Source organism: Molothrus ater, chromosome 1, assembly GCF_012460135.2.
Source record: "Molothrus ater isolate BHLD 08-10-18 breed brown headed cowbird chromosome 1, BPBGC_Mater_1.1, whole genome shotgun sequence".
Taxonomy (NCBI): Eukaryota; Metazoa; Chordata; class Aves; order Passeriformes; family Icteridae; genus Molothrus; species Molothrus ater.
Window position 1 is genome coordinate 151222957 of NC_050478.2, and position 25114 is coordinate 151248070.

General features: G+C 45.7%; 1 protein-coding gene across 13 annotated transcripts in view; it reads left to right on the top strand.

The window, feature by feature from the left end:
• ADGRB1 (adhesion G protein-coupled receptor B1) overlaps nucleotides 1-22969 on the top strand; it is a 288288-nt gene extending 265319 nt beyond the window's left edge. For 10 of the 13 annotated variants that reach the window (XM_054514932.1, XM_036404287.2, XM_054514939.1 and 7 more), the window contains 5 exons: nucleotides 541-595; nucleotides 4185-4861; nucleotides 5517-5552; nucleotides 6224-6328; nucleotides 21566-22969. In XM_054514932.1, the coding sequence (XP_054370907.1) occupies nucleotides 541-595; nucleotides 4185-4861; nucleotides 5517-5552; nucleotides 6224-6328; nucleotides 21566-21763 (1071 nt within the window). In that variant the 3' untranslated portion in view covers nucleotides 21764-22969. The remainder of the gene's footprint in view (nucleotides 1-540; nucleotides 596-4184; nucleotides 4862-5516; nucleotides 5553-6223; nucleotides 6329-21565) is intronic. The other 3 variants (XM_054514933.1, XM_054514955.1, XM_054514957.1) reach the window with 1 other exon arrangement.
• Nucleotides 22970-25114: the final 2145 nt, after the last annotated feature.

Here is a 25114-nt window from a genome sequence, read left to right on the forward strand (position 1 = left end):
CAACCTTTGTGCCTGTGGGAACCATTGATTTTATGTGTTAAGAGTTTCAGAAGCAGAGACTTGTTCCCACTTCTTGTGGCTTGGTGACAGATCACAAAAAAGCCCAGTGGGGGTTGAGCAATCCCAGCAGGCTCCCAGATCTCTTTAATAAAGGGTGGGGAATCCACTTAAATTTATGTATAGAGTGATACATCCAAAACAGTTTGGGCCAGAAACCTATTCCCTGTTTTTTTAGGGGTGTGCATAAATGTGTTCCAGCAAGATATTTTAATCTGCAGCCCAGGAATGAGTGAATGGATGAGCAGATGAACAGTTGAAAAGCAATGTTCCAGCTTTATCAGTGATAAAACTCAAAAGCCAACGGGTGGAAAAACGTGGTGTGTTTTCCATGTTTGAAAATCCACCCAAATTTCTCCCCTCCACTCTCCTGGCAAAGGCTGTGCCCACCTCACTAATAAAGTGGGGATTTTGCATTTTCCAAGCCTTCCTATCCCTCACTACCCCCTTTTGACCCCATCCTCTCTATTCTCTGTCTTTCAGACCGATTTCGAGAAGGACGTGGACATGGCTTGTAGATCAGGTGAGCACATCACAGGTGAGAATCAGCAAGTGACCTGGTTTGGGGATTGAACTAGGCCATTTGTTTTTCTTCCCTTTCTGTTTCTTTTGTGTATGTCTTGGTGCCTTGCATGTCCTCACGTGGGTTGCCCTTCCTTTCAACCCCAGCCAAAAGAAAGCAACACCCTGAATTTTCCCTTTGCTTTTCCTATTTTCCTGTAGCTCTTTTGGCCTTTTAACTGAGATCAAGCCTTGCCCCTGAGGAGCTGTTTTTTGCCATGTAACACAGTGGCAGAGAAGAGCATCAAGGAAGAAGAGATGGGATCCATCTCTTCATACTCTGATCCTTCTTTGTTCCAGCAACCTCTGCTGGGGTCATGCCAGCCTCAGGCAGCTCTGTGCTCATGAAGGGTGTCTTTGTAGAAAGTCTGGAATCTGGAGAGCCTTCCCACTGCTCCACCTGGCTCCAGGCTCTTCTGTGCACCTGGAAGTGGTTGGATCTCTCCTCCTCTGCCTGCTCCTTTCTGCTGTGTGTTCATCACACAGGTTGCTCTGGATCCTGAGGATGTGCATGCGTTGACAGCCCCTTTTCCCAATAATCCCGGGGGTGCCTGTGCTGCCTGGATTCTCCCTGGCTGCCTGTTCCTCTCTGCAGGTTTCATCCTCTCCTGGTCCTGGTATGCCTGACCTTTGGCTGAGGTTATTTTTCTTACCCTTTATAGATACTGAGGCTTTCATTTGCCCTCCCAGACTTCTCCCCTCTGCCAAGCAAGAGAAATACCAGCTTGCTTGGGAATTGCATAATTCATATCTCCCAAACCAGGATCTTCCAAAGCCAGGGACAGCACACTCTGTGTTCAGTTACCACTATGGCAAAGCTTCTCTCTCTATTTTTTTATTAATCTTTCTTTCCTGCCTTCCTTCTTTCCTTTTTTCTTGTGTTCTTTCCTTCTCTCTTTCTCTCCTTCTTTCCCTGCCCTGCCTTCTTTCTTTCTCCCCTCCCCTCTCCCTTTCTATAAACATCTACCTGTCCTTTTCATTTATCTTTTTCTTTATCTCATCTATCATTTATTTATCTGCTTCTAATGTATTTATCTATAATTCATCTCTTTCATTCTGTCTCACAATCACTTATTTATCTCTGTCCTCAGCTGTCGGTCTTGCTGCACCTGTTATTTATGTATTTCTATCTGTCAACATTTGTCCCTGCCACTGTGTTTCTGTGCATTGTCTATCACTGTCACTATCATTTATCTGTCTAATATCTATCTATATCTTATTTATCTTTTCCTGTCCATCTCTCTGCCTCACTCCCTCTCCCTGTGCTTATCACAGTCACAGTATATTTATCTCACTTACCCCTGTGATATCTTATTTCACGGTCTCTTTTGTCCATTTATCTCTTTTCAGGGTCTCTCCATTTTTTTTCCCTTTCCGTTTTTCTGTCTCACACTCTCTAATTTAATTTCTAGCTGTCAGCCTCTTCTCATTTGTCTCCCTCCTTCTCTTTTGACACCAAATATCTCAGTCCCAAGAAGTCACGTATGAAAAACGTGTGTGTGGGGCCATGTCTGAATTGAGGGGATGATCAGATCAGGCAGAGTCAGCTGTAAACCCCAGCAGACAGAGATTCCTCCTCTAGAGGAGCCTTTCTGGATCTGCCACCACACCTCTTCATCCCAAATTGAGTTTCCCAGAGGAAGGGAAGGAGCTGATTTGTTTCACGTGATTTCATGGCAGGAGCCCCTGGATCAGCAGCTTGCCAACAGCCTAAGCTTTCCCTCCTTTGCCAGCAGCCAACTCTAGAATTTGTATTTGTCTGCCTGGAGATTCTCCTCCTCTCATAAAGTGCCATTAGATTGTGCCAAGATAAGTAGTTAATAATAAACCTCATTTCAGAGACCTTTTGGAGTGGTGCATCATCCCATGCACTCTGCTTATTGAATAATAAAATCCAGGAACCTGTCCAATGGTTTCTGGCCATCATTTCTCCTGGAGGCACCATCTCCCCTCTTGTGATGGATTGGAGATGTGGCTGAGACCACTCAGAACCCTCACACATTGATCCCCTGGTAGGATTTGCTCCAGGGCTCGGTGTTGAAGGCTCACTCTGCTCCTTGCTTGGAGATTGCCAAGTGGAAACCTCTCCAAACCTATTTTCTGTAACTGATGTGAGCATGGAGAAGAGCCTGGATCAATAAACCTTGCTGGGACTCCCAAGGGAAGGGCTTGACTTGCTCTGATTTATCCCAGCGATGCCAAGATGTTCATGGCTACCAGAGTTTTCAGCTTTAAAAGCTCTTTACAAGCTCTTTTTATTCTCCTTGGTGCCCTGCTCATCCTGCCTTGCGTGCTCTGTAGTCTTGGGGGGGGAGTTTGATCTTCCCTCACTCCCACTCAGAGCTGGTAAGAAAATCAACGTGTCCTCAGTGCCATGGGATGCCCATCCCACCCCGGCCCACATGGAGCAGCTGAATAATGTCAGCTCACCCCAAAAATCCTTCTCCCTGGTCCTAAAAAAGATCCATTTACCTATTTTTATTTCCTCCTTGCGGTGGGTGAAAGGGGAGCACACATTTCTTTCTCTTTTGCTGTGCTGAAGTCCTGGGTAAGTAGCCCACAACACTTTGTCCCTGCCCCACAGTCTGATTTCCATGATTTTCTGATTTTTCACCCAGCAGAGACATCAAGGTTGACATCATTATTTTCCCAAGATCTTTGCTGCAGCCTGAAATCAACTGAACAATAGATTATTATGCCTGGAAAAGGGGCAAAATATTTTTTTTGCAGACACTGTTGTGTGGGAATGAGTGTCCAAATGTCCTTTATGACATGTTCACTTCCTCCTCAGTTTAAAATGTTCCTCTCTTTTTAAGGAATATTCCCATCACCACTTGCTTTCCTGAAGGGAAATTGAAAATTGCTAAATAATGAGCTCTCACAAAGGCTTACCATGATTACTGAATGTAAGATTTATGGAGAGCAGTTTGAAATTCTTAACAAAATATGGTGTGTTTCAAAATACCAATTTATTAACACTGGAACTGTTAAGGGAAAAGAGCAACCTGAAGTATTTCAGTGAGTTAATACAAAAAATTAAATTTGAAGGGAGCTGGAACTCGATGATCTTTTAAGTTCTCTTCCAGCCCAGACTATTTGATGATTTTATAGTTCTATGAATCATTAATAATGTTGTATTTCAGCTATTTCCTGAATCAAAATAATCTTTTTACATGAAAGTAACCTTTTATTTTAAAGAATTCTACTCCACAGGCTAATAATGTATAGATTTCTTATATACATGCATATAGTAGATGTACTAAATATCTAAAAATCTCTTTGGTTTTCAGGGTATTGTTATCAACATGTTGGCCTAGATGGGAGTTTTTGGCCATGGCTGTGTTGGAAAACTCACATCACAGAGAACTCTCCCAAAATAACAAAGTTGTTTTCCTCCCTAGCTTTAATTTTGCCTTCAGTATCCTGGATTTTAGAAAATAGAAATAACGTTAAACACCGTTGTGCCTCTTTGGGAGAGGTGCTGGCGGGGAGTGACTGTGGGAGGTGTCTTGATGTGTCAACAAAACCCCAGGTGAGGTGCTGAGGACACTTCTCTGTCTCCCCAGTGCTGAACAAAGACATCACCACGTGCAGAACCTCGACCATCACGGGGACCCTGAAGCGCCCGTCGCTGCCTGACGAGGAGAAACTGAAACTCAACCACCAGAAAGGCTCATCCAACTTCAACAGTCTTCCAGCCAACGTCTCCAAGATGCACCTTCAGGGCTCCCCACACTACCTGGGGGCCATCAACCTGAACGAGTTCAGCAACCACTCCCTCACCCTGAAGAAGGACAAGAACCAGCCGCCGAAATCCATCTACATCTGCGACGGGGACATCTTCAAGAAGTTGGACTCGGAGCTCTCGCGGGCGCAAGAGCAGACCATGGACACCAGCTACGTGATCCTGCCCACCAACACGTCCACCTTGAGGGCCAAACCCAAAGATGAGAGCAAATACAGCATCAACATCGACCAGATGCCTCAGACACGGCTCATCCACCTCAGCATGGCCACCGATCCCGGCTTCGTGGTCAAGAGTCCCCCGCGAGAGCCGGTGACCATGGCGTGCAGTGAGGTGCAGGGTTCCTCCATGATCCAGCAGCAGCAGCAGCTGGCTCCACAGAACATCTCCAACGAGTCACAGATTCCCAACAGCCTGTGTGACACGGGTGACTCAGGGAACTCGGGTGTGGTGTCCAAGAGCGAGACCGTCTCCACCCTCTCCATGAGCTCCTTGGAGGTAAGCGTGGAGATCGTGGTGTTGTTCTCAGCCCAGGGTGGTGTTCTGCCCTCAATCCCGCCACTCCAGGGGGTAGGAAAAAAGAACTTCAGGGAAATTGTAGCCCAGGATGCAATGCCAGTGTCATATTACCCTGAGGGACCAGTGGCATGAGGTCATATTTTGGAATGTGATGTCACGGCTTCCAGAGCACATTCCATTGCTGGATCAACTATTTTTAGCCCTACAGGTGCTACAAAGTAAAAAAAAAAAAAAAAAAAAAAAGATAATTTATCAAAGCTATTCATTTTAATGCCAGGCACATGGCCTGCCTTATCTTTTCCCCTTTATATCCTCTGCCCTATCTGGCCTATTTCCCATTTTGATGGTTTCAGTCACAATGAGAAGACCCCAGTAATCCAGGCTGGAGTAGGCTTGGAGCAGCCTGGGATAATGGAAACTGTTCATGCCCATGGCAGGAGGTTGGAAGTGGCTGATTTTAAGATCCCTTCCAACATAAATGATTCAATAACTCAAAATATTTGGCACTTCCCATCATGAAGAGCCAGAAAAACACATTAAAGGTGTAGAAAAAGGGAAAAGGAAAGAAGAAGGACTTTTCCTGTTTTATCCTCTTACTAACCTTTACCCATCTTTTTCTCTCCCGAATACCCAGAGGCGGAAATCCCGGTATGCAGAGTTAGATTTTGAGGTGAGTGCATCCCTTTCTAAATGTTGGTCCCAAATTTTTTGAGCCACCCTCTCCAATTATCTCACCTTGCCAGAGAATCCATATTTAGCCTGCTTATACATGGAAAGGGCCTGCTTATACATGGAAAGCCACACGAAATCCATATTTAGCCTGCTTATACATGGAAAGGGAAATGCTTCTAGAAATTGCCCTGCCTCTCCTTCTGGGCAGCACTAGGTAGAAGTGAAATGGAGACTGGTTGAATTAAAAAGAAAATGAGATTGCGGAACAGTTTCTAATGAAATTTCTTGAATTCTGCATGTTTGGGTGAGCTCTGAACACATTTACAGAAGTGACAAACTGAGGAAAGGCTGGGCATGGGGACAGGTATCAGTTAAAAAGGGCAGCAAACCTTCTTTAGGACATTGACAGTCAAGCTCAAATTCTGCAGCATAAAAATTTGATTGTTGCAATTTTAAGGGGTTTTTTTAGGTCAAAAATTAGTATTTTCCACTTTCTCCCACCATCTCATCTTGAAAATAAAGGCAGTACTGCAGTGGGTCCTCAGTAAATGCTGAAGTTATTTCAGGCACCTGCAGGGAGACAGAGCTGGGGTTAAATGATGTAACTCTGGGGGGAGAACATGTTCCTGATGGGGTTTGCTGACCTGTGGCCCTTTGTGTTTCCTCCAGAAAATCATGCACACAAGGAAACGTCACCAAGACATGTTCCAGGACCTGAACAGAAAACTCCAGCACGCAGAGAAGGAGAAGGAGTCTCCAACAACGGACAGCAAGGTCAGTCAGACACTGCAGAAGCCCTCTGGTGCCAGCAGGAGCATGGGAACCAGCAGGAAATTGGTTTTCAACCATGCATGTTGCAAAAAATACACATGCACCACACAGCAGCCCAGGAGGAGGATGTCTGTCCCCATGTCTGTCCATGGTGTTGTTTTCCCTGTGTCTGTCCTTGGCATTCCCTTCCAGTCATCCTGTGCCCTATTCATCCATTCCTAGGTAGGAAGTGGAAATTGAGATGACCATGAGGAAATCTGGGTGGAAAGTGGAGAGGGCAGAAAGAGGGGAAGCATCTCCCCTCCCTTGTGGGGCTGAGGCAGAGGCCAAGGTGGCAGTGATGGGATATTTAGGATGGCCACAGCAGTGGGATTTAAGGTGTGATGTTGGGAGCACATTTTGGAGAATGGAGACTATTAAATGTAGGTTATTTGTGACAGCTGATCACCTGTGATATGAGCATGTGGAAATGAGCAGGTCCAGACAAGGCCATGAAGGTTCTCCAAGGGCTGGAGCATCTCTCCTATGAGGAAAAGCTGAGAAAATTTGGATTGTTCAGCTTGGAGAAGACTCCTAGATGAGCTTATTGTGGCCTTTCAGTCCCTACAGGTGCTGTAGAGGGACTTTGACAAGGTCATAGAGTGACAAGAGTGTGGCAGCCAACAAGGGGCAAAGGCTTTAACCTGAAAGAGAGTAGGGTTAGATTGAAAAGTGGGAAGAAATTCTTTCCTCTGGGGGTTCTGAGGTCCTGGCACAGGTTGCCCAGAGAAGATGTGGCTGCCCCATCCCTGGAAGTGTCCAAGCCCAGGTTAGACAGGTCTTGGAGCAACCTGTGATAGTGGAAGATGTCCCTGCTCATGGCAGGGGGTTGGAATGAGATGATTTTATAGTCTTTTCTAGCCCAAACCATTCTGTGAGTCCTGTGATATCCAGGAGCAAAGTTCCAGGGAAAAGGGGCCTCCTTTTAAGGAGACAGACTTAGGGAAGCACCTTTCAGCCTTTCATAGGGGCAGAGATCTGGGACTGGAAAAAATTATCAGCAGCCTTTGTAATAATTGTTGTTGTAATTAATAAAATAAGGAAGAGCAGGCAGATGGCAACTTCCTGCCAGCTGGGCAAGGACTGAAGGGCTGCAAGGAATTCTTTCAGCTCCAGCTGAAGAGAAAAACAAGCAGCAGAGCCAGGTTGGCAATAAGAAATTAAATTTCCTGCACTCCAGGAGAGAGGCAAGGTGAGCTAATTGTAACAATCCTTGGTGATTTGTAATCAAAGCCCCTCATGACAAGAAAGAAATTGAGGGGCTGGGGAGAGAACAGCAACAAAGATGGAGAAGGGTCTGAAGCACGAGTCTGGTGAGGAGCACTTGAGGGAACTGGGGGGACTCAGCCTGGAGAAAAGGAGGTTCAGGGGGGACCTTCTGCTCTCTAGAACTCCCTGACAGGAGGCGGGAGTCAGTCTTCTCTCCCAGGTAAAAAGTGATAGAACAAGATGAACCAGCTCCAGTTGCACCAGGGGAAGTTCAGGTTGGATATTTGGAAAAATTTCTGCAGTGAAAGGGTGGCCAAGCATTGGAGAAGGCTGCCTCAGAGAAGAGGTGGAATCACCATCACTGGAAGTGTTCAGAAACCATGTAGATGTGGCACCTGGGGACATGGTTTGGTGGTGGCCTTGGCAGTGCTGGGTTGACACTTGGATCCGTGATCTTGGAGGTCTTTTCCAACCTCAGGGATTCCATGATCCTAAAACAGATCCAGGATGTATCACCCCCTGCAATGTGGCAGATGTGGCACTGGTGGGGTTTATTTTGATGGGACTCCCTTGGAGGGCAAGAGCAGAGCTCAGAGGGTGATGGAACAAAAAGTTTGGGGTTTTTTGGAGGGAAGCAGAGCACTACAGAGGCTTTGGTCTGTGTTTGATACAAGGGTATCTTCAAGCTAGGTCTTATAAGCTCTTGGAGATTTATATCACACCCGAGATAGCTCAGTCACTTCAGATGGCATAAAATCAGCTGGATGGCTTCTGTGGCAGTGTTGGAAACAGAAAAGTTTTAATAATAGGCAAAATAACAAAGCTCTTTACAGAGAAAAACTGAGCCAGGGCAAGAGGTTCTTGTTCTTGGTAAAACACCTCACAAAAGCAATTAGTTTCTTTGTTCTCTTCTTTTTCTAGTAAATTGCTTAGGTGGGACTTTTTGGCTTCTGTCCAATTGGCTATCCTTAAGTTTGAGGTGAAGTCCCCCAGGTCCTATGAGGTGTCTTTTCATCTAATTGAGGAGAGAAACGTCTGGGCTTTTTTCCTTTTTTTAGGAGACAAAGGATATTTTTGTCACTGTCAACAGGGGGTACATTCTTACATGTGTTCCGACCCCGCATTGCTGTGCTGAGCTCCAGAGATGTTACCCCAGCAAATCCTACTTTTATTGCACGTGGCAAGGTGTCATTATGGGCTGCCCAGGGTAGTAACAGAGTGAGAATCAGTGGGTTCTACAGGTTCAGACCAAAGAATCCTGCCTGACCCAGAATCCCAATGTGTCTCACTCAGTGTCACCTCTTGGGGTTTTGGGTTTTTTTTGCAGTAATTTTAGTATGATGCAGCTGTAAACCCAAAAAATGCTTAAATGCAGTGTAAAAGCTAATCTGTGGTCTATTTGCAGGAGGGGTTTATAGATTGGGAAGGTTTTAGCATTTCAGAGATGCATCTATGTAGAATTAAAGTTGCCGCTGTCAGCATCAAAGAGCTTTGAGCTGTCGAAGGAGGTTCTGAAGGTGGCTTTTGCATATTGACTGAATCTTTTTCAAGTTGGGAATTTTCTCTTGGATGTAACAGGAGAGGGGGAGCTTGTGAAGAGCAGGATTGGCAAGTCAAGAGTGGGTATTGTTTAAAAAATATCCAAAGCAACACAAAGTCAAATAAACAGGTTTTTTCCAGCCTTTTTTCTACCATTTGTTGCTGAGAACCCCACTGGAGCTCAGGCCCCATCTTCAGCTCACCCAAAAAGCAAAGAGCAGATAACAGGGATTAAAGGAACAACAAAAGGATGTTTTCCCTTTCATGTGTATTTAGGTTATAAAACGATGGAGTGCTTCTTCTGGTGGCAGTGATAAAACAAACCTTAGTGTAAGTCTGGCTTTCATTTGCACTGCAGAGCATCCTGGACCCATCCCAACCCCTTCCATGACATTGTCTTGCTTTGAAAGACAGGTGTCTGCTAAGGAAGGCAGAAGCCTCTCTTGAAATGGAAAATGCAAACCCCCTCCCTCCAAATCATTATAATTTTGAAATTAAGGGGCTCTCAGGCAAAGATATGGGAATAGGAATAACAGCTCTTTACTGGGAAAATTAAAAATTCAAATGCTATTGCATTGTATTTTTACAAAAAAAATACAAAAAAGAAAACAAACCACTGGCAGAGTCAGAACAGGAGCTGACACCCTGTGGGTCAGGGTGGTGGTTGCAATCCCATTCCGTGGTGGCTCAGCCCTCCTGCAGTGCCAGCTGTGGTTCTGTTGGAGCAGGGATCCTGGAGGAGGGTGGAGTTTTCCTCTGAAGGTCCAGGGCTGATGTAGATGGGCCTGGTCTTCCTCTGGGAATCCAGTGGAGAAGAAAGCTGCTCCTCTGGGAATCCAGTGGGAAAAGGCTGCTTGTGGTGTCCCAAAACCTCAGATTATATCCGGGTAGGAATGCTTGGCTCCTCCCCCTGGGCAGAGCATCTCCCAATGGGATGATGGAATTTTATCAGCCATGCAGTGACACTCACTGGCCCATGAACAGAAGATATTTCCTGGAGGGTGGATTGGTTGTGGAAGAGATAAAAAAACCTGCCCAATTAACAGAAAATAACTGCCCCACCTCTAACAGATGTCAAATAAAATACACACCCCCAGCTAAATCTTTCAACCTAAGACAGACATGAATCCAAACATTCCTTAACCAGCAGAAAGCTCTGTGCCTTCTGGGCATGAGCAAGGTCATGACAGGATCCTGGAGTACCCCTGAACCCTTCCTCATCCTAGAGCAGAAGGGATATTTCTTGGATCTGCTCCATTTGCCTGCATAGCTGTTCTCTCTGATTTCCCTTTTAAATAAACAACCACAAAGTCAAGCTCCCAAGTCTCTCTCCAAGCCTGGCATTTTCCCAGCCTCTCCTGGCAGCATGTCCCATTGTCCTCAGTCCTTTCCAGGATACAATGCCTGTCCTGATCTTGCTGTTCCTCTCTCCTCCCTCAGCTCCAAGGTCAGAAAATGCTGATGAAACTGGAATTAAATGTCTACACAGGACAGGCATCATGTGGATTCCTAGGAACGGGGCTGGACATTTTTAGGGATCAGGTTTTAGCGATTTTGTTGTAAATTGCCATCCACACAGTACTCCCGTGCATTTACCATGTCACACTAAACACAAGCTCCTTTCACATGAACTCCTAAATTGTCAGATTTTAAGGAAACACCAAGAGAAGAATGGGATGAAAGAACATATTTTCAGTCTCTAGGAAAAAAGGGTGGAAAATTCTACCATCACATTTTATTTATTGTTGAGAATTTCTCCAGCTCCGAGGGTAAAATATTATTTTTAGAACACCTTTTAAAGGGGTTTTCAGCCATGACACAAAGGTTTATACAAGCACGTGTTCCTCTTTTTAGGTATCCTGACAGATGGAAGCTTGGGATAATGTTAGTGCTATGTAGACTTGATAAAGAAAAATGTCCTTTGCTCACTGTCCCAGAGAAGTAACTGACAGTGCTGGAAACATAATCAAGGAATCACAGAATCATTAAGGTTGAAAAAGACCTCTAAAATCATCAAGTCCAACCACTAAACTCTGTCCCAAAGTGCCACAGCTAAAATTTCCTCCCAGAATGTGACTCCACCACTTCCCTGGGCACCTGTTCCAATATTCAATATCCCAGCTCTCTTGACCACCTTTTCAGTGAAGAAATTTTTCCTAATATCCAGCCTAAACCTCCCCTGGCACAACTTGGGGACATTTCCTCTTGTCCAGTCCTTTGGGAAGAGAGACTTGAGTTGTAGGGAATTTTAAATGGAGACAGGTTTGGGGATGAATTCTGCTTTTCCATCAACCTGTGGTTGAGGAGTCCTAATCCATATCCTGCTGGGATTGGGGTGTTCCCACTCCCATCAGCTTCCTAATGAGTGGGGCTAGTATGTCAGAGAATTATGGGAAGCAGGATAATTCCTGGAATGCCAGTCAGGTCTGAATCTTGCTCATGTTCCAGGCATTTCCAGGTATGTGGCACTGGCCACAGTTATTTTTTCACTGCAGTTATTTTGCTGGAAACCAAAGCACATTCCTAATGGTGAACTAAGTTGGGCTTCAGAGTACAGTAATAAAGAATTGCCCTTCCTTGGGGAATAAACATGGATTTTTCCATGTTTTCTTTTCCAGTTTATTACATAAAATTTATTCCACGTGACACATAGTATCTTTTGTCTGTACCTCAACTCTAAAATGCTCCCACTGGAAGCACCCTCAACTACTCCTGATTCAAATCACATTTTCCAGCAGGATCCACATTCAAAGCACGCAGGACCACACATCCAGGTGGTGCTCAAGCCTTGGCCACCTCACCCCTGCAGCAGAAAAACGTGGTCACACTCAAAATGGCTTTGATTGTGACCACATGTGCTCCTTCTAAAAAGGAAGAACACCTGCTTGTAGAAACCTTTGTGTTATGGCTGAAAACCCCTCTAAAAGGGGTTCTAAAAATCATATTTTACCCTCGAAGCTGGAGAAATTCTCAACAATAAATAAAATGTGATGGTTGAATTTTCCACCCTTTTTCCTAAGAGATTGAAAATCTGTTTCTTCATCCCATTCTTCTCTTGCTGTTTCCTTAAAATCTGACGATTTAGGAGCCGAAGGAGGGACATTTAGGTGGGATATTGGGAAAAAGTTCATCCCTGTGAGGCCCTGGCACAGGTTACCCAGAGGAGCTTTGGATGTTTTATCCCTGGAAGTGTCCAAGGCCAGGCTGGGCAGGGTTTGGAGCAACCTGGGGTAGTGGAAGGTGCCCCTGCCCATGGCAGGGGGTGGAATGAGGGCAATATTTAAGATCCCTTCCAACCCAAACCTTTCAGGGATTCTGTGATTCGTGGCTGTATGGACTGATCAGGGATGTAGACATTATTTCCCAAAGTTAATTTTTCCATACTAGGGAATTAAGATTGGAGCAGGATGACATCCAGCAAGATCTGATGACAGCCAAGTTGAAAAGTCAGGTTTTTAATGCACTGATGGGTCCCTGTATGACCTTACCATGATCCTGGCAGGTCCCTTCCCACTCTGGATGTTCTGTGGTAAATTTTTTTCTCCCTTGCAGTCTTCAGATGAGGCAAGGAAGGTAGAACTGATTTTTTTCCTAACTTAGAAGGAAGTTTTGGGGTTGTAGGCAGGAATTTTTTGCTCATGTTTTGCTGGAATTTGGGACAGATGTCCTCTGACCACCTGAAGAGACAGAAGAATCTAAAAATAGCACCTCAGGAGCAGCTGTTTTGCTGTGCTCACCCTCCTCCCAAACCTGTGGAGGTTTCACACTGTTGCCCTTCCATTTAATCCCAGCCCAAACTGGAAGCTGGTGCAGCCCCTCAGAGGAAAACTGAATGAGCTCAGTGTGTGTGGAATATTTATCCCCCTGACAGCTTATTTGCAACCAGGAAGCATCAAAAGAACCAAAGAGCTGGAGACAAGCACAGCAGGATTTGCATCAAAATACCCAGCCACCCCCACCAGGCATCCTGATGAAAATTTAAAGCTCTTTTGGTGTCTGGGATGCCCCAAACCCTCATTTTTAAGGCTGCAATAAGCAGTGAGTGCCTTCCACGTGGATTTTAAATCTCACTTTCTCTAAGGGAGGTTTTGGGTGTATATTGGAATGTTAGCTTGAGATTGACTCAGACAGCAGAGTTCTTCCTTCCTAATCACTCCCATCACTTTGACTCCTTCTTTACCTCCCCAATTGCTACCAAAAAAAAGGAAAAAAAAAACCCATTGTTGGAAAACCGTGCTGCAAGTTTGTTTCTCCCTTTCAAAGCCTGACCTTTGCCTGGCAGACTGCAGGCTCCACCACTCAACTTCTTCCCCTTTTTCCTCCTAAATACACAGAGTTACCCAGCTTTGAATTCCTGTAGCTGAGAGTTCTTCACATTAAAGCAGGGTAGTGGTTATTTTCAAGCTGCTTTGTACTACACAGGAAATATTTTTCCTGCGCAGATCTGTGTTCTCAGGGTTTAACATCTCCAACGCTGCTGCTCCCTGGGAGTTAATTGCTAAAGAAATTCCTGAGTTTGGGCTGGACATTGAGAGGGGTCTGTGGTTTTGTAGGCTTTTAAAAAAGCCAAGGTTTTGCTTCTCCTACGCTTTGATAGCACTGGAAGTGGTGCTCCTGCTTCCTCCTCAGCAGGAATCCTTTTGATCCAGCTCCATTAGAGAAGCTGGAATCACATCTATATTCCTCTTTTTCTGCAATGCATCTGGCTTGGCATTCATTTTAAACAGCAGGTCTTTGCTTGTGCCAAGGTCAGCGCTGGACAGAGCTCTGCAAATTCCTTGGATTTTCTCCTTCTTGTTGATCAGCTCCCTGCCACATTCAGCTCCCTGCAGCTGGAATGGTTTTGGCTTTGGCTCCTGTCCTGCAGCTCACATGCAGGATCTGGACTCAGTTTATGATTCATAGAATCACAGAATAGTTTGGATTGGAAGGAACGTTAAAGATCATCTCATCCTACCCCCCTGCCATGGGCAGGGACATCTTCCACTATCCCAGGTTGCTCCAAACCCCATCCAGCCTGGCCTTGGACACTTCCAGGGATGGGGCAGCCACAGCTTCTCTGGGAAAAAAAACCACAACTCTCAAATCCCATCCCAAATCCCTACTGATCCTGAAAAGCACCTGCTCCAAATCCTATTTTAAAAAGATATAAAGTTTTTTTTCTGCCTAACTTTTTCTTATTTCATTGTGGACAGTGCTTCTGTCTTGATTCCTCACTTTCTTTTCTCACAATGAGACTTTTCTGAGCTTTCCTCATTGGGCATCTGGAGATTTGCCCATTCCAGCAGCACTGGCTTTGGCAACCTAATGGTGTGTTGAGAAAAAAGGACCATGGAGTCACAGCAAAAGGGCAAAGGGTTTGAAGATGACAGAGGGCAGGTTTAGGTTGAATATTAGGAAGAAATTTTTCCCTGTGAAGGTGGTAAGGCCCTGGCAAGGTTGTCCAGAGAAGCTGTGGCTGCCCCATCCCTGGAATAGTCCAAGGGCAGATTGGAAGGGGCTTGGAGCAACCTGGGACAGTGAAAGGTGTCCCTGCCCATGACAGGGGGTAGAATGAGATGATCTTAATGTCCCTTCCGACCCAATTCATTCCCTGATTCTACAATTCTATGATTCTATGAATATTGATGGATATTTTAGCTCATTCCCAGGCAGGGCTGTGTCTCCCTGGTGTGCTCTGCTACAGGAATTGGAACACTGGGAATCTGCTGGCTGGGTGTCCCTCTGCAAGGGAAGCTCCACTTTTGGGAAGAATGTCTCTGTGTCACATCTTTAATCCTCCCTGCACTGCTTAAAGGCAAATTTTAACAGACCAATTAATGAAGCTTTTATAGGGAGGAGCTCTGCATAAAGTCTCATAATTACCACAATAAATTCTGTTATGAAAATGACATCAAATCTTAATTCAGTCAGCCATAAACCATCTGCCAGCTCCCAGGTATCAAAACACACCATCAATCAGAAGTTCACCTCCTCCTGCAGATCATCCAGCACCTTTTGTCCCAACAATTAGAGGACAAAATTTGTCCCAGAGAAATCTGTTCCCTGCATGCTCAGTTCCGACACCGATACATTGAAACTCCTGGGTTTTTGTACTCTGAGGTATTAATAACTCTTTATAGAGTCTAAACAAAAGACTCTATAAAAAACAGTGCTTTGGGTGCTCTTGATCCCCTCCTGGATCCCCAGCTGCCCCCATGAGGCAGCTCTGAGTGCTTTCAGCATTTTAGGGAATTTAGTCCTCCAAGTGGGCTCTTCACAGACCATAAGCATTGTCCCAAAAAAGGTTGGGATTGGACCAGCTGGATTAACAGCAAGGATGCTCTGGAAAACAGCCTGTTCCCCATGCTGCTGGCACCACAGGTGTTCTGTGCAGCCTTCAGGCTTTTCTGGAGTCAATAAAAGACCTCCTTGATCCAGAGTCTGTTCACCTTCAGCTGTTTGGCCTTGCTAGAGTTTGTCTCACAGCCACCCCTCAAGATGGATGAACTTCAGGAAATACAGAAGCAGAAAACATGTTTTTATAGCCCAGAAAATGTTGGGTATATCAAGTTTCCTAACTGATCTCCAAGTTAAAACCACAAATTATTTTTACTTTTTTCTTTCCAATTTAATTTAATGAAATTCTGAACAAAGCCAGCCACTTCCTTTTATTTTGCTTTTCTCCTAAATGAAAAGGAAAAAAAAAAAGAAAAAGCATAATCTTTGTAGTTCAGCAGCATAAAATGAAAGAACTGCAGCTACTTCTTTCTGAGAAGGAAAGGAAAATTTATCATTCTCTAAACAAACAAGACAGCTTTCCCATTTTCTAATCACTTTTCATCGACATTGATCTGAAGATGGATTAGATGAGCCTGAGCCACATTTATCCTTCAAATTCCTTGCTCTGCACTCTGAATAACTTCATCCTGGTCCTGCACTCATCCATGTCGTGGGGAGAGACCATTCCGGTCATGAAATATCCTTCAAGCTGACTCTAGAGGCAAGGAAAACAGCATGGGAGGGAGTTCCAGGGGACTTATCACCGAGAGCTCAGTGGAAGGCCCTGAGCTGCTCCTCAGGATATTCAGGGTAACCATAAAAACTGGCTGTTAAAAAATATAAATTTCCAGAAATCCAAACAAAAACTCCACGAAACAAACACAGGAAGGTGCAGCTTGAACAGCCTGAGCAGTTCATGAGCTTTGGCTGAAGTGGGGAATCCAAGCTGTACTTCAGAGCAGACTCTTGGGCTGCATTTATGCACTGCAGGGATGCTGCTCCTAAGGAGAAGAGTTGGGACACAGGAGCTTGGGATGGAGCCAGCCAGAACTCCTGGAGGCAGCACAGGAAAGTGTTGAGGGTGAGGGGAGGGGATTCTGCCCCTCAAACCTGCCCTGGTCAGACTCCACCTGGAACCTTTTGTTCAGTTCTGGGATCCCAGCACAGGAAGGACATGGAGCTCCAAGGTGATCAGAGGGATGGAGCAGCTCTGGTGTGAGGAAAGGCTGAGAAAATTGGGATTATCCAGCCTGGGGAAGAGAAGGCTCCAGGGAAGCCTTAGAGCCCCTTCCAGTGCCTGAAGGGGCTCCAGGAGAGCTGAAGAGGGACTTGGACAAGGGATGGAGTGACAAAACAAGAGGGAATGGTTTTAAATTGACAGAGGTCAGAGTTAGATGGGATATTGGCAAGAATTCTTCCCTGGGAGGGTGCTGAGGCCCTGGCACAGGCTGCCCAGAGAAGCTGTGGCTGTCCCATCCCTGGAAGTGTCCAATGTCAGTTTGGACAGAGCTTGGAGCACCCTGGGATAGTGGAAGGTGTCCCTGCCCGGGGCAGGGGCTGGAATGGTATGGTTTTTCAGGTCCCTTCCAACCCAAACCATTCTGTGATTTTGTGATGATTCCCTGAAGACCCAGGGTAAGGACCCACCACCATCACCTTTCCATACCCACCACGAGTCCAGCACTGGTGACTCTGCCAGGACCAGCTCCAGCAGAAGGATGTGTGGATTATCTCAATGCACTTTGCCTCTGTCCTTGTCAGAGATTTGGGGGGTTTGTTGGCACTGCACCCTAAACACCTTTTATCCCAAATCCCCTCCTTCGACCTTAAAAATTTGCAGCTAAAATGAAAGTCAGGGCTGAATGAAGGAGAGTCCCAGTGCCACCAGGATGATGAACACCTCCAGTGTGGGGACGGTTTTACCCCAGCTCTGAGTGTGGATGCTCCCTCCTTCCCCACCCCTTTTTTTTCCTCCACAATCCTGGCACCAGGCAGGGACTGATAAACATTTCCCTCCTTCCCAGAAGCTCCTGGGCTGTGTCAGGCCAGAGTGATGGCTCTGTCCCTGGCTCCTGGTGCTCTCAGCCCCTGTCTGGGGCCAGCCCTGGCTGTCTCAGAGGCACTGAGCCAGCTCCAGTGCCTTTTCCAGCCAGATTACACATCCCTCTCTCCAGGATTTCTCTTTTTTTTCCTGTGCATAGCTCAGTTTCCCCTCCTGTCTGCAAGGATTGCAAAGACCCCGCAGTGAAGCTGGAGGGAAATGCCAGGGTTGGAGCATGAGCCCAGTGCCTGTTTCTCTGTGCTGCTCAACTGGCCAAGACCCCATAAAAACTTTTTTTCCGTATGGAGGGAAAGAAAAGGGGAGCTGTTCCCAGGAGCCTGCTACCAATTCCCAGGGTGTCCTGTGCCAAGAGGAGATTTTCTTTTGTCTCCCAGCATCCTTCCCAGAGCTCTGCCAGGCTGATTAACCTGCTCAGAGATCCCAGTGGGCACTGAGTCCTCCTGCAGCCAGCACCTCCCTCACAGCCTCACCAGAGAAGTCTGATCCTTCCCTGAGAAATTCAGAACTAAAAGCAAGTGTCCCTTGTTCATTTCCTCATTTTCCAGAGCTCTTTTTCATCTTCTAACTGTGAATAAACACCTCTGGAGTCACTAAGCCCACCACGGTCACAGGTAAACCTATCGCACTGATAAAGAGGATGGAAATCACCATGTGGGGTCAGACCCAAAGGCAGTTTCTGCCTCCTCTCCATGGCAGAGTGAAAAGGAGCTTGGAAAAATAAGAGGGCCAGGCTGTGGTGGGGCATCTTCAAAAAGATCCCCAAAACTGCAGGAATTTGTGCTCAGAGACCCCTTGATGCAGAGTGGTGCCGCTTCACTGGAGAGCACCGAATGGATGCTGGTTTTGTGAGTGTTTCCATGTGCTTTTCATGAGTTTGGAAGTTTTCAGGATGGACAGAGAGCTGTGGAAAGGTGGCCTGGAGGTTGGCTGGGCACTGTGGGCTCACTCCCTGGTGCTCTGGAGTTCCTTTGTTGGAAGGGATTATCCCAATCCCCACCATCAGTGGTCCATTCCTATCATCCACAAGCCTCACAGAGCTTCACAAACCTCTTTTACATCCAGTCATAATCTCTTTTAAGGCTTGAAGGTGGAAGTTTGCAATCTTCCCTCCCACAGGACATCTCTATAACTTTATCCATGGCTGGAAACTGGCCACATTCATCATTTTCCCTTTATCCTTCTCTCAGGAAGCCCATGGAGTGCCCAGAATATTCAAGATGCAGGTGCAGAATGGAGCTGTTCACTGGCAGAATAATATTTCCTGTTTCATTCTCTCTTCATTTCTTAATTTATTCTCTTCTCAACAACTCACAGCATTTAATGTCTGGGGTTTGAATAATTATTGTCACCCTTAGGTGGTGTTCCCCAGTGACAGAGCTGATCAGAGGCCACTGCTGTAGATCTGAGCTCATCATTTTTGTATTTTGTCGGGTTTTTGGGGTTTTTTTCCTTCAATTTCTGTTCCCTCCCTGGCTTTGCAGCTCCTCTTGCTCACTGGCCCATGGCAGGGAGGGCTCTGAGGTTTGCTGATCACGTTCAGGGTGCATGATCAGATCTGGGAGCATCCTCCCAGCATGAAGGAGAGGCTGAAGGTCAGGAGTGTGGCAGATGGAGAGAGACTGCTAAAACAGGCATTGGCTGCAAACAGAACCTGATGCTGAAGGTGGCCATAAATAATGCCATCAAAAAGGGTGCTTGTTTGAGGGGAAAAACCGAATTATTTATGAACTTCATGCATAAGATCACTTGTGCTGCTCTCTAATACAGCTGTGGACATCAGCAGTTTTGAAAACTTGTGGCATTACAGCAGTGGTGGGAGAAAACAAATTGCTTTTCATTGAAAAAATTCTGTCTTGACCAAGGTTTTTCTTCACCTTTTGGGAAACTTAATTTCATTTCAATTTTTGCTCTATTTGTGCTTTTTTGTCTGTGTTCCTTCCTGCTGTATCTTTTCAGGCAGACTGATGGTCTCCAAAAAACACTGTAGGTGGAAATTTCCCTTCAGGAAACTTCCAGCTTGTCTCATCAGGACACACACACACAAGAGTTAAATAAGTTTCTAATTTTAGTGGCAGTGGTTCTAAAATAAATTCCAAAAAAGATAATGGAATAAATAATGAATTTTATCACTTTTTCTGTCATATTACTATTAATCAGTGTCGTGTTATATCGTGGAATAAAGTAAGAAAAACACCAGCAGCATGAGGAAAGCTCTGAATTGTAGAGTTTAATGAAAAACTCAGCTGCAGATTTCAAAAAATTGAAAATTTAGTGTTTTACATTCTTTTGAGCAATACTTTTACACAACCTCATTTAAAAAAAAAATCCAAACAACAATTCTCTTTAAAAAGAGATGAAAACTTATTTTTCTCCCTTTGAATGAAAATAATTTCAGAATGCTTTCACTTCACTTGGAGATGTTTACCTGGTTTGTGCATTCCCCACCTTCTAACCCACCAAAAACTCTCACCCAGAGCCTTCCTCCTGGGAGTAGTGAGGTGCAGGACCAACTTCAGGCCACATCTTATTTTTACATTAAAGTTTGGACAAGCAGAATTTCCTGGCTTGGGTGATCCAAAGAAAGCTGCAGGGATAATTCCACAGCAGCTTTCCTGTCAGCACTGCAGTGTGGAGCTGGGACAAACAACAGCCTGGCAAAAACATCTTAGGGAAGGACAAACTGAGCAGCTGAGGCTGCTGGGTGAGCCTGCAGCAGATGGGGATGGAGGATTCCTACCAGGCCCTCAGCAGCATCCTGGAGTGGCCCCACAGCCTTTTGTGGCTCCACCTCCCCTCAGTCAATGCATTTTGGTTTGGCAGCCTCGAGCTGTGACACATCCTGGTGGTGTGTCCCCTGCACATCTGGCTCCTCACCTTCTCTCCAGGCTTTTCCCTCCTTGTTGTCATCCTCCACAAACCGCTTTCCTCCCACCCTTCCCGCTTCCCCTTTGGCAGGTGGCTCAAAAGGGCTCTGTCACCTCCAGGGAAGCCTTTTCTTCCCAGTACTGGAGTGTTTTTGTGGAGAAAATTAAGTGTGAAAAGCATCACTGGTGTTTGGAGGGGAGAAGTTGAGTGGAAGAACTCATTTAAAACCTTTCCTTTCTCTACCCACTGAGGAACACACCCATTTTCCAGCCCCCCCCCAGAGCCTTGTCTTGGTGTATGTCAGCAAAAACATGGAAAGATTTTCTGGATCAATATTCATGGTGGGGTGCTGGGGGGAGACTGGGTCAATAGAGCGTCCAGGGCTTGGTGTGGAGTTGGTGGAAATGTTTCCAGCCTCAGAGCTGAGCTCCAGCTCCTCAAGCAGCACAGATTTGGTTCCCTGGTGGAGCAGGGAGCAGGTTCTGCTGCAATAAGGAGTCTGCAAATAGCTGTGCATCAAATGCAATGGGTGTTCAGGAAGAGCTCATTGTAATCTGGATTTCATACGTGGGTTGGGTTGGAAGAGACATTAAAGATCTTACAGGTTCTTTATAGTTTCTTGTGGTTTTTTAAGATCTTAATAGTTCTTTAAGATCTTATAGATCTTAAAGGATCTTAAATCCTATAGTTCCTGTAGTTCCATCTATAGTTCCACCCCCTGCCAGGGGCAGGGACACCTTCACTATCCCAGGCTGATCCAAGCCCCTTCCAACCTGGCCTTGGACACTTCCAGGGATGGGGCAGCCACAGCTTCTCTGGGAATTCCATTCCAGGGCCTCAGCACCCTCACAGGGAAGAATTTCTTCCCAATATTCCATCTAAATCTTCCCTCCTTTGTCTTAAAGCCATCACCCATTGTCTTGTCACTACATCTGTGGAAGTAGTAAAAGATCTGATGTTCTCAAAACAACACTCAGTTTTTTTCAGTAGCAAAAACCTCAGCTGAAGGCTGAAATATCCAGTCATTAAGTGATGGAAGTGGCAGTGGAAAGAAAAACAACATTTTCTTCCTGAAAATAGACAGTTTGTACACTAAGTGTCATTTTCATTGATACCCCACTTTATTTTGGATGAGAAGCTGCACGGAAAAAACGATTTGTCAATACAAGAGGAGGTAAAATCATGGTATTTCTTGCATTTTGCACTAACTTTTCTTTCTCTCTCTCTCTCTCTCTCTCCTTTCTTACATTTCCCTCCTCCTGCAGCAAGAAAAACAGCAGACACCAAACAAGAGACCCTGGGAAGGCATCAGGAAAGTCCAGTCCCCGCCATCATGGGTTAAAAAGGACATCGAACCTGTGGCACAGTCTCCCCTAGAACTAAAAACTGTAGAATGGGAGAAAACAGGGGCCACCATCCCCTTGGTGGGACAAGACATTATTGACCTTCAGACAGAGGTCTGAGCAGCAAGGGAAGAAAAAAGACTTTTTTTTTTCCAGAAAACAAATGAAACAAACAAAACAAAACCACGTTTTAAAGAAATGATTAAATTAAATCGGAACCGAGCGAGAGAAGTGTTTGGTTTCTTTTGAAACCTTTGGTAAGATGGAATAACTTTTGTATTGTTCTCAGCAGAGAGGGGGAATATTACTTTATAGAGTATAGTAGCTGTAGGTTCAGGACAACACGAGCTTTCCCAGGCAGGACTGGAGGAGTGAGCCTGGAAGAGAGCGAGGAGGAAGAGGAGGAGGAGGGTGGGGAGGGGATGCAGGGGACAAGCCCTGCCAAGATGCTCTCGGGTCGCTGCAGCACGCCAGGAGCCCTCCTGCTCTGCCACAGGGAGGTGTGGAAGGATGCCCAGCAGCCACCACAGAGGGCCCAGAAGATCAGGAGACATCAAGAGGGGACACCTGCAGGAGCCACGCTGGGATGTGGCCTGGCTGGGGCAGACCCAGCCTGGAGGGACATTCCTGGCTCTCCCTCCTCTCCCTCGCCAGCTTATCCAAGAAGGAAGGAGATGGGACAGGCCAAGAAGTGGCCACAAGGACATTGCCACTGCTGGGTGCCACGCCACGGCCTGGCATTGGCGCACGGTCACAGCGGGTCCCCGCGGAGGGGGACGTGGTGGCGTCACCCACGGCTGGAAAGCTGGAGAAAGGGAGAGGTGGGGTTTCCTCCTCTCATCCCTCCCCGGTGGAGGAAAGGACCAGCTCCAAATCTCCAAATCCTGCTCGCCCCATCTCCAGGGAGAGGGTGGAAGGTGGTAGACAACAAGACCAACAAGAAGAATGTAGGTCATGTCATTGACTGTTAAATAGATAAACTCAGCACGGGCCTTGCAAAGGTCCTCTTGGCCTCATCCTTTTTTTTTTTTTTTTTTTTTTTTTTTTTTTTTTTTTTGGTTCTATTATTTGTCCTTGCTTTCGGACTCAAATTTATTCCAAGCTGCCCCTCCCTGGAAGGCAGAGAGAGAAAAAGGGAAAGACAGATCTGCCGCTGTACCTGGAGATATTGGTAAACAGAGACGTTGCCTTAGGACATTGAGACAAACTGACAACATGAATAACGTCCACTTGGAAACAAACAGACAAAAAAAAAAACAAACAAAATAATCTATTTTTTTCCTTCTTCTTTTCTTTTCTTCAATAAAAAGAGAACTTGAAACCCGAGACCTTTCTTTTCTTTGCCTCTTGTCATTTCGAATGCCTTTCTGTGCCGTAGACTGCTCAGGCATGGGGTGAGGATGCCACCTGCTGAAGGTGGAAGGCAAGTTGCTCTGTGGAAATTTTGGGATGGTGGGAATACACAGCCCATTCACTGCTGGCTTGCAATGTTTTGTTTTGCTTTATTCGGTTTGGGTTTTGGTTCTTTTCCCCTCACTGGCTTTTCTCTGCCCTCCCCGCTGCCCAGAGCCAGCAGCAGGTTTGTGGTCCTGCAGAAAGGAAGAGGTGGAGCTGATCAGGAGAGCAGGACATTCATCCTCATAAAATGCAGTCTTTTCATTTCACTATGGAAAAAAAAAAAAAACTATTTAAAATTTTTCATTTAACATTTCTCAAGGTTATTTACAAAAAAAAAAAATGAGGTGTCTGCATTCCACCCCAAAAAGTTGTGCAATATTTTTATCATTAAAAAATGAACCAGTGGCATTACACACAGACTTTTTTTTTTAATTATTATTATTTTTGTCATTCCCAGCACTGTCTGTCTGATGTTTGGACCAACTCTCCCAGTTTTGGAGGTGGATGGAGAGAAACCTCTGGTTGCGAGTGGCCAGATTGTGCCAGACAGCAGCAAAGCTTGAACAGGGTCTGAATTATTACTGTGCTTGGGTCTCCTTTCAATTAAAAAATACCAAACCTCACGTTTTTACGGAAAAATGACCAATGGGTACAAGATGCAAAGCGATTACTGCCCTCAGCTGTGTTTCCCCCATGGGGAGATGCTTGATGTGACAAATCTCTGCTTTGAATTCCCTTTGGGCCACCTGGGTGATCTCCAAGGACAGAGGCATTTACCTTGCCATTAAGCATTAGATATGAAGGATGGAAAGGAAAACTTAAATAAATCCAAATAGTTAAAAAATAGGGAAAGTGGTTACTCATAAAACTGTGATATTAATGTTCAATATTAGCTTATTCATGAAACAGGAAAGCACAAAGGCCTCTCTCAGATGCTGGGTTGTATGATATTGTAATTATTATAATTACACATGATGAATTTTAGCATACAGGTATCTTTCTACTGTGTTTTAATTATTTTCTCTTTTTTTTTTCCTTCTTCCCTGCCCTTCTGCCCACCTGAACCTGCCCTCTTCACTCCAACCTTCCCCGCTCAGCCATTCACTGCAGCCGCCTTTGCAGGACATTAACAGTGTTATGTAATTACAGAGATAAATGTTTGTTTAAGAACTGTTGATATTCGACTTTTCTCTGCTCAGTTCCTCTGGTTAATCCTGTTTTCCCATGTCCTGCCCTGCCCTCCTTCCATGCCTTCCCCTCCTTCCTCTCCGTGTTCGTCAACACTTTTTTTTTTTTTCTCTCTCTCTGTACAGTTTTCAGAGCACAAAATGAATGTGTCTTATTTCTAATAAAAGAGGTGGAAACTCCAGCCCTGTCTGCTTTTTAAAAGTGCCCCCTGCCTGCATCCCATGTGTGCTTTGCATCTCTCCTGGGGGCTGGGGAACCTCTCCAGGCCCCATAGCTGCCACCTGGGCCCTCTGCTCTTTCCAGAGTCACAACACGGGGCTGCATTTACCCAAATTTCAGCTTTGTATCCTCTCCACCCCTCTAAAAATACATGTCCCTATAAAGTACATTTGCAGGACATGAGGAATCCCCTTTTCTGTGCAGTGCAGCTTTTTTTTTATTTAGGTTTCTCAAACCCACAGCCTGATACCTCCTTCAGAGGATGTGAAGAGCTGAGATTTAGCACAGATCTGGCAGCATTTCTGCTACAGGACAGGGGTGTGGGGTTAAAGTTTCCAGCAGGGCCATGGTAAGTCTGATGCCACCCTGCCCACATCCCTGCAAAGCCAATGACAGAATTCCAGAATGGTTTGGGTTGGAAAGGGACCTTAAAGATCATCTTGTCCCTCCTGCCATGGGCAGGGACATCTTCCACTATCCCAGGGTGCTCCAAGCCCTGTCCAGCCTGGCCTTGGACATTTCCAGGGGATGGGACAGCCACAGCTTCTCTGGGCAACCTGTGCCAGGGCCTCACCACCCTCACAGGGAAGAATTTCTTCCCAATATTTAATCTAAATCTAAATCTACCCTGCTTCAGCTTAAAGCCATTCCCCTTGTCCAATCCCT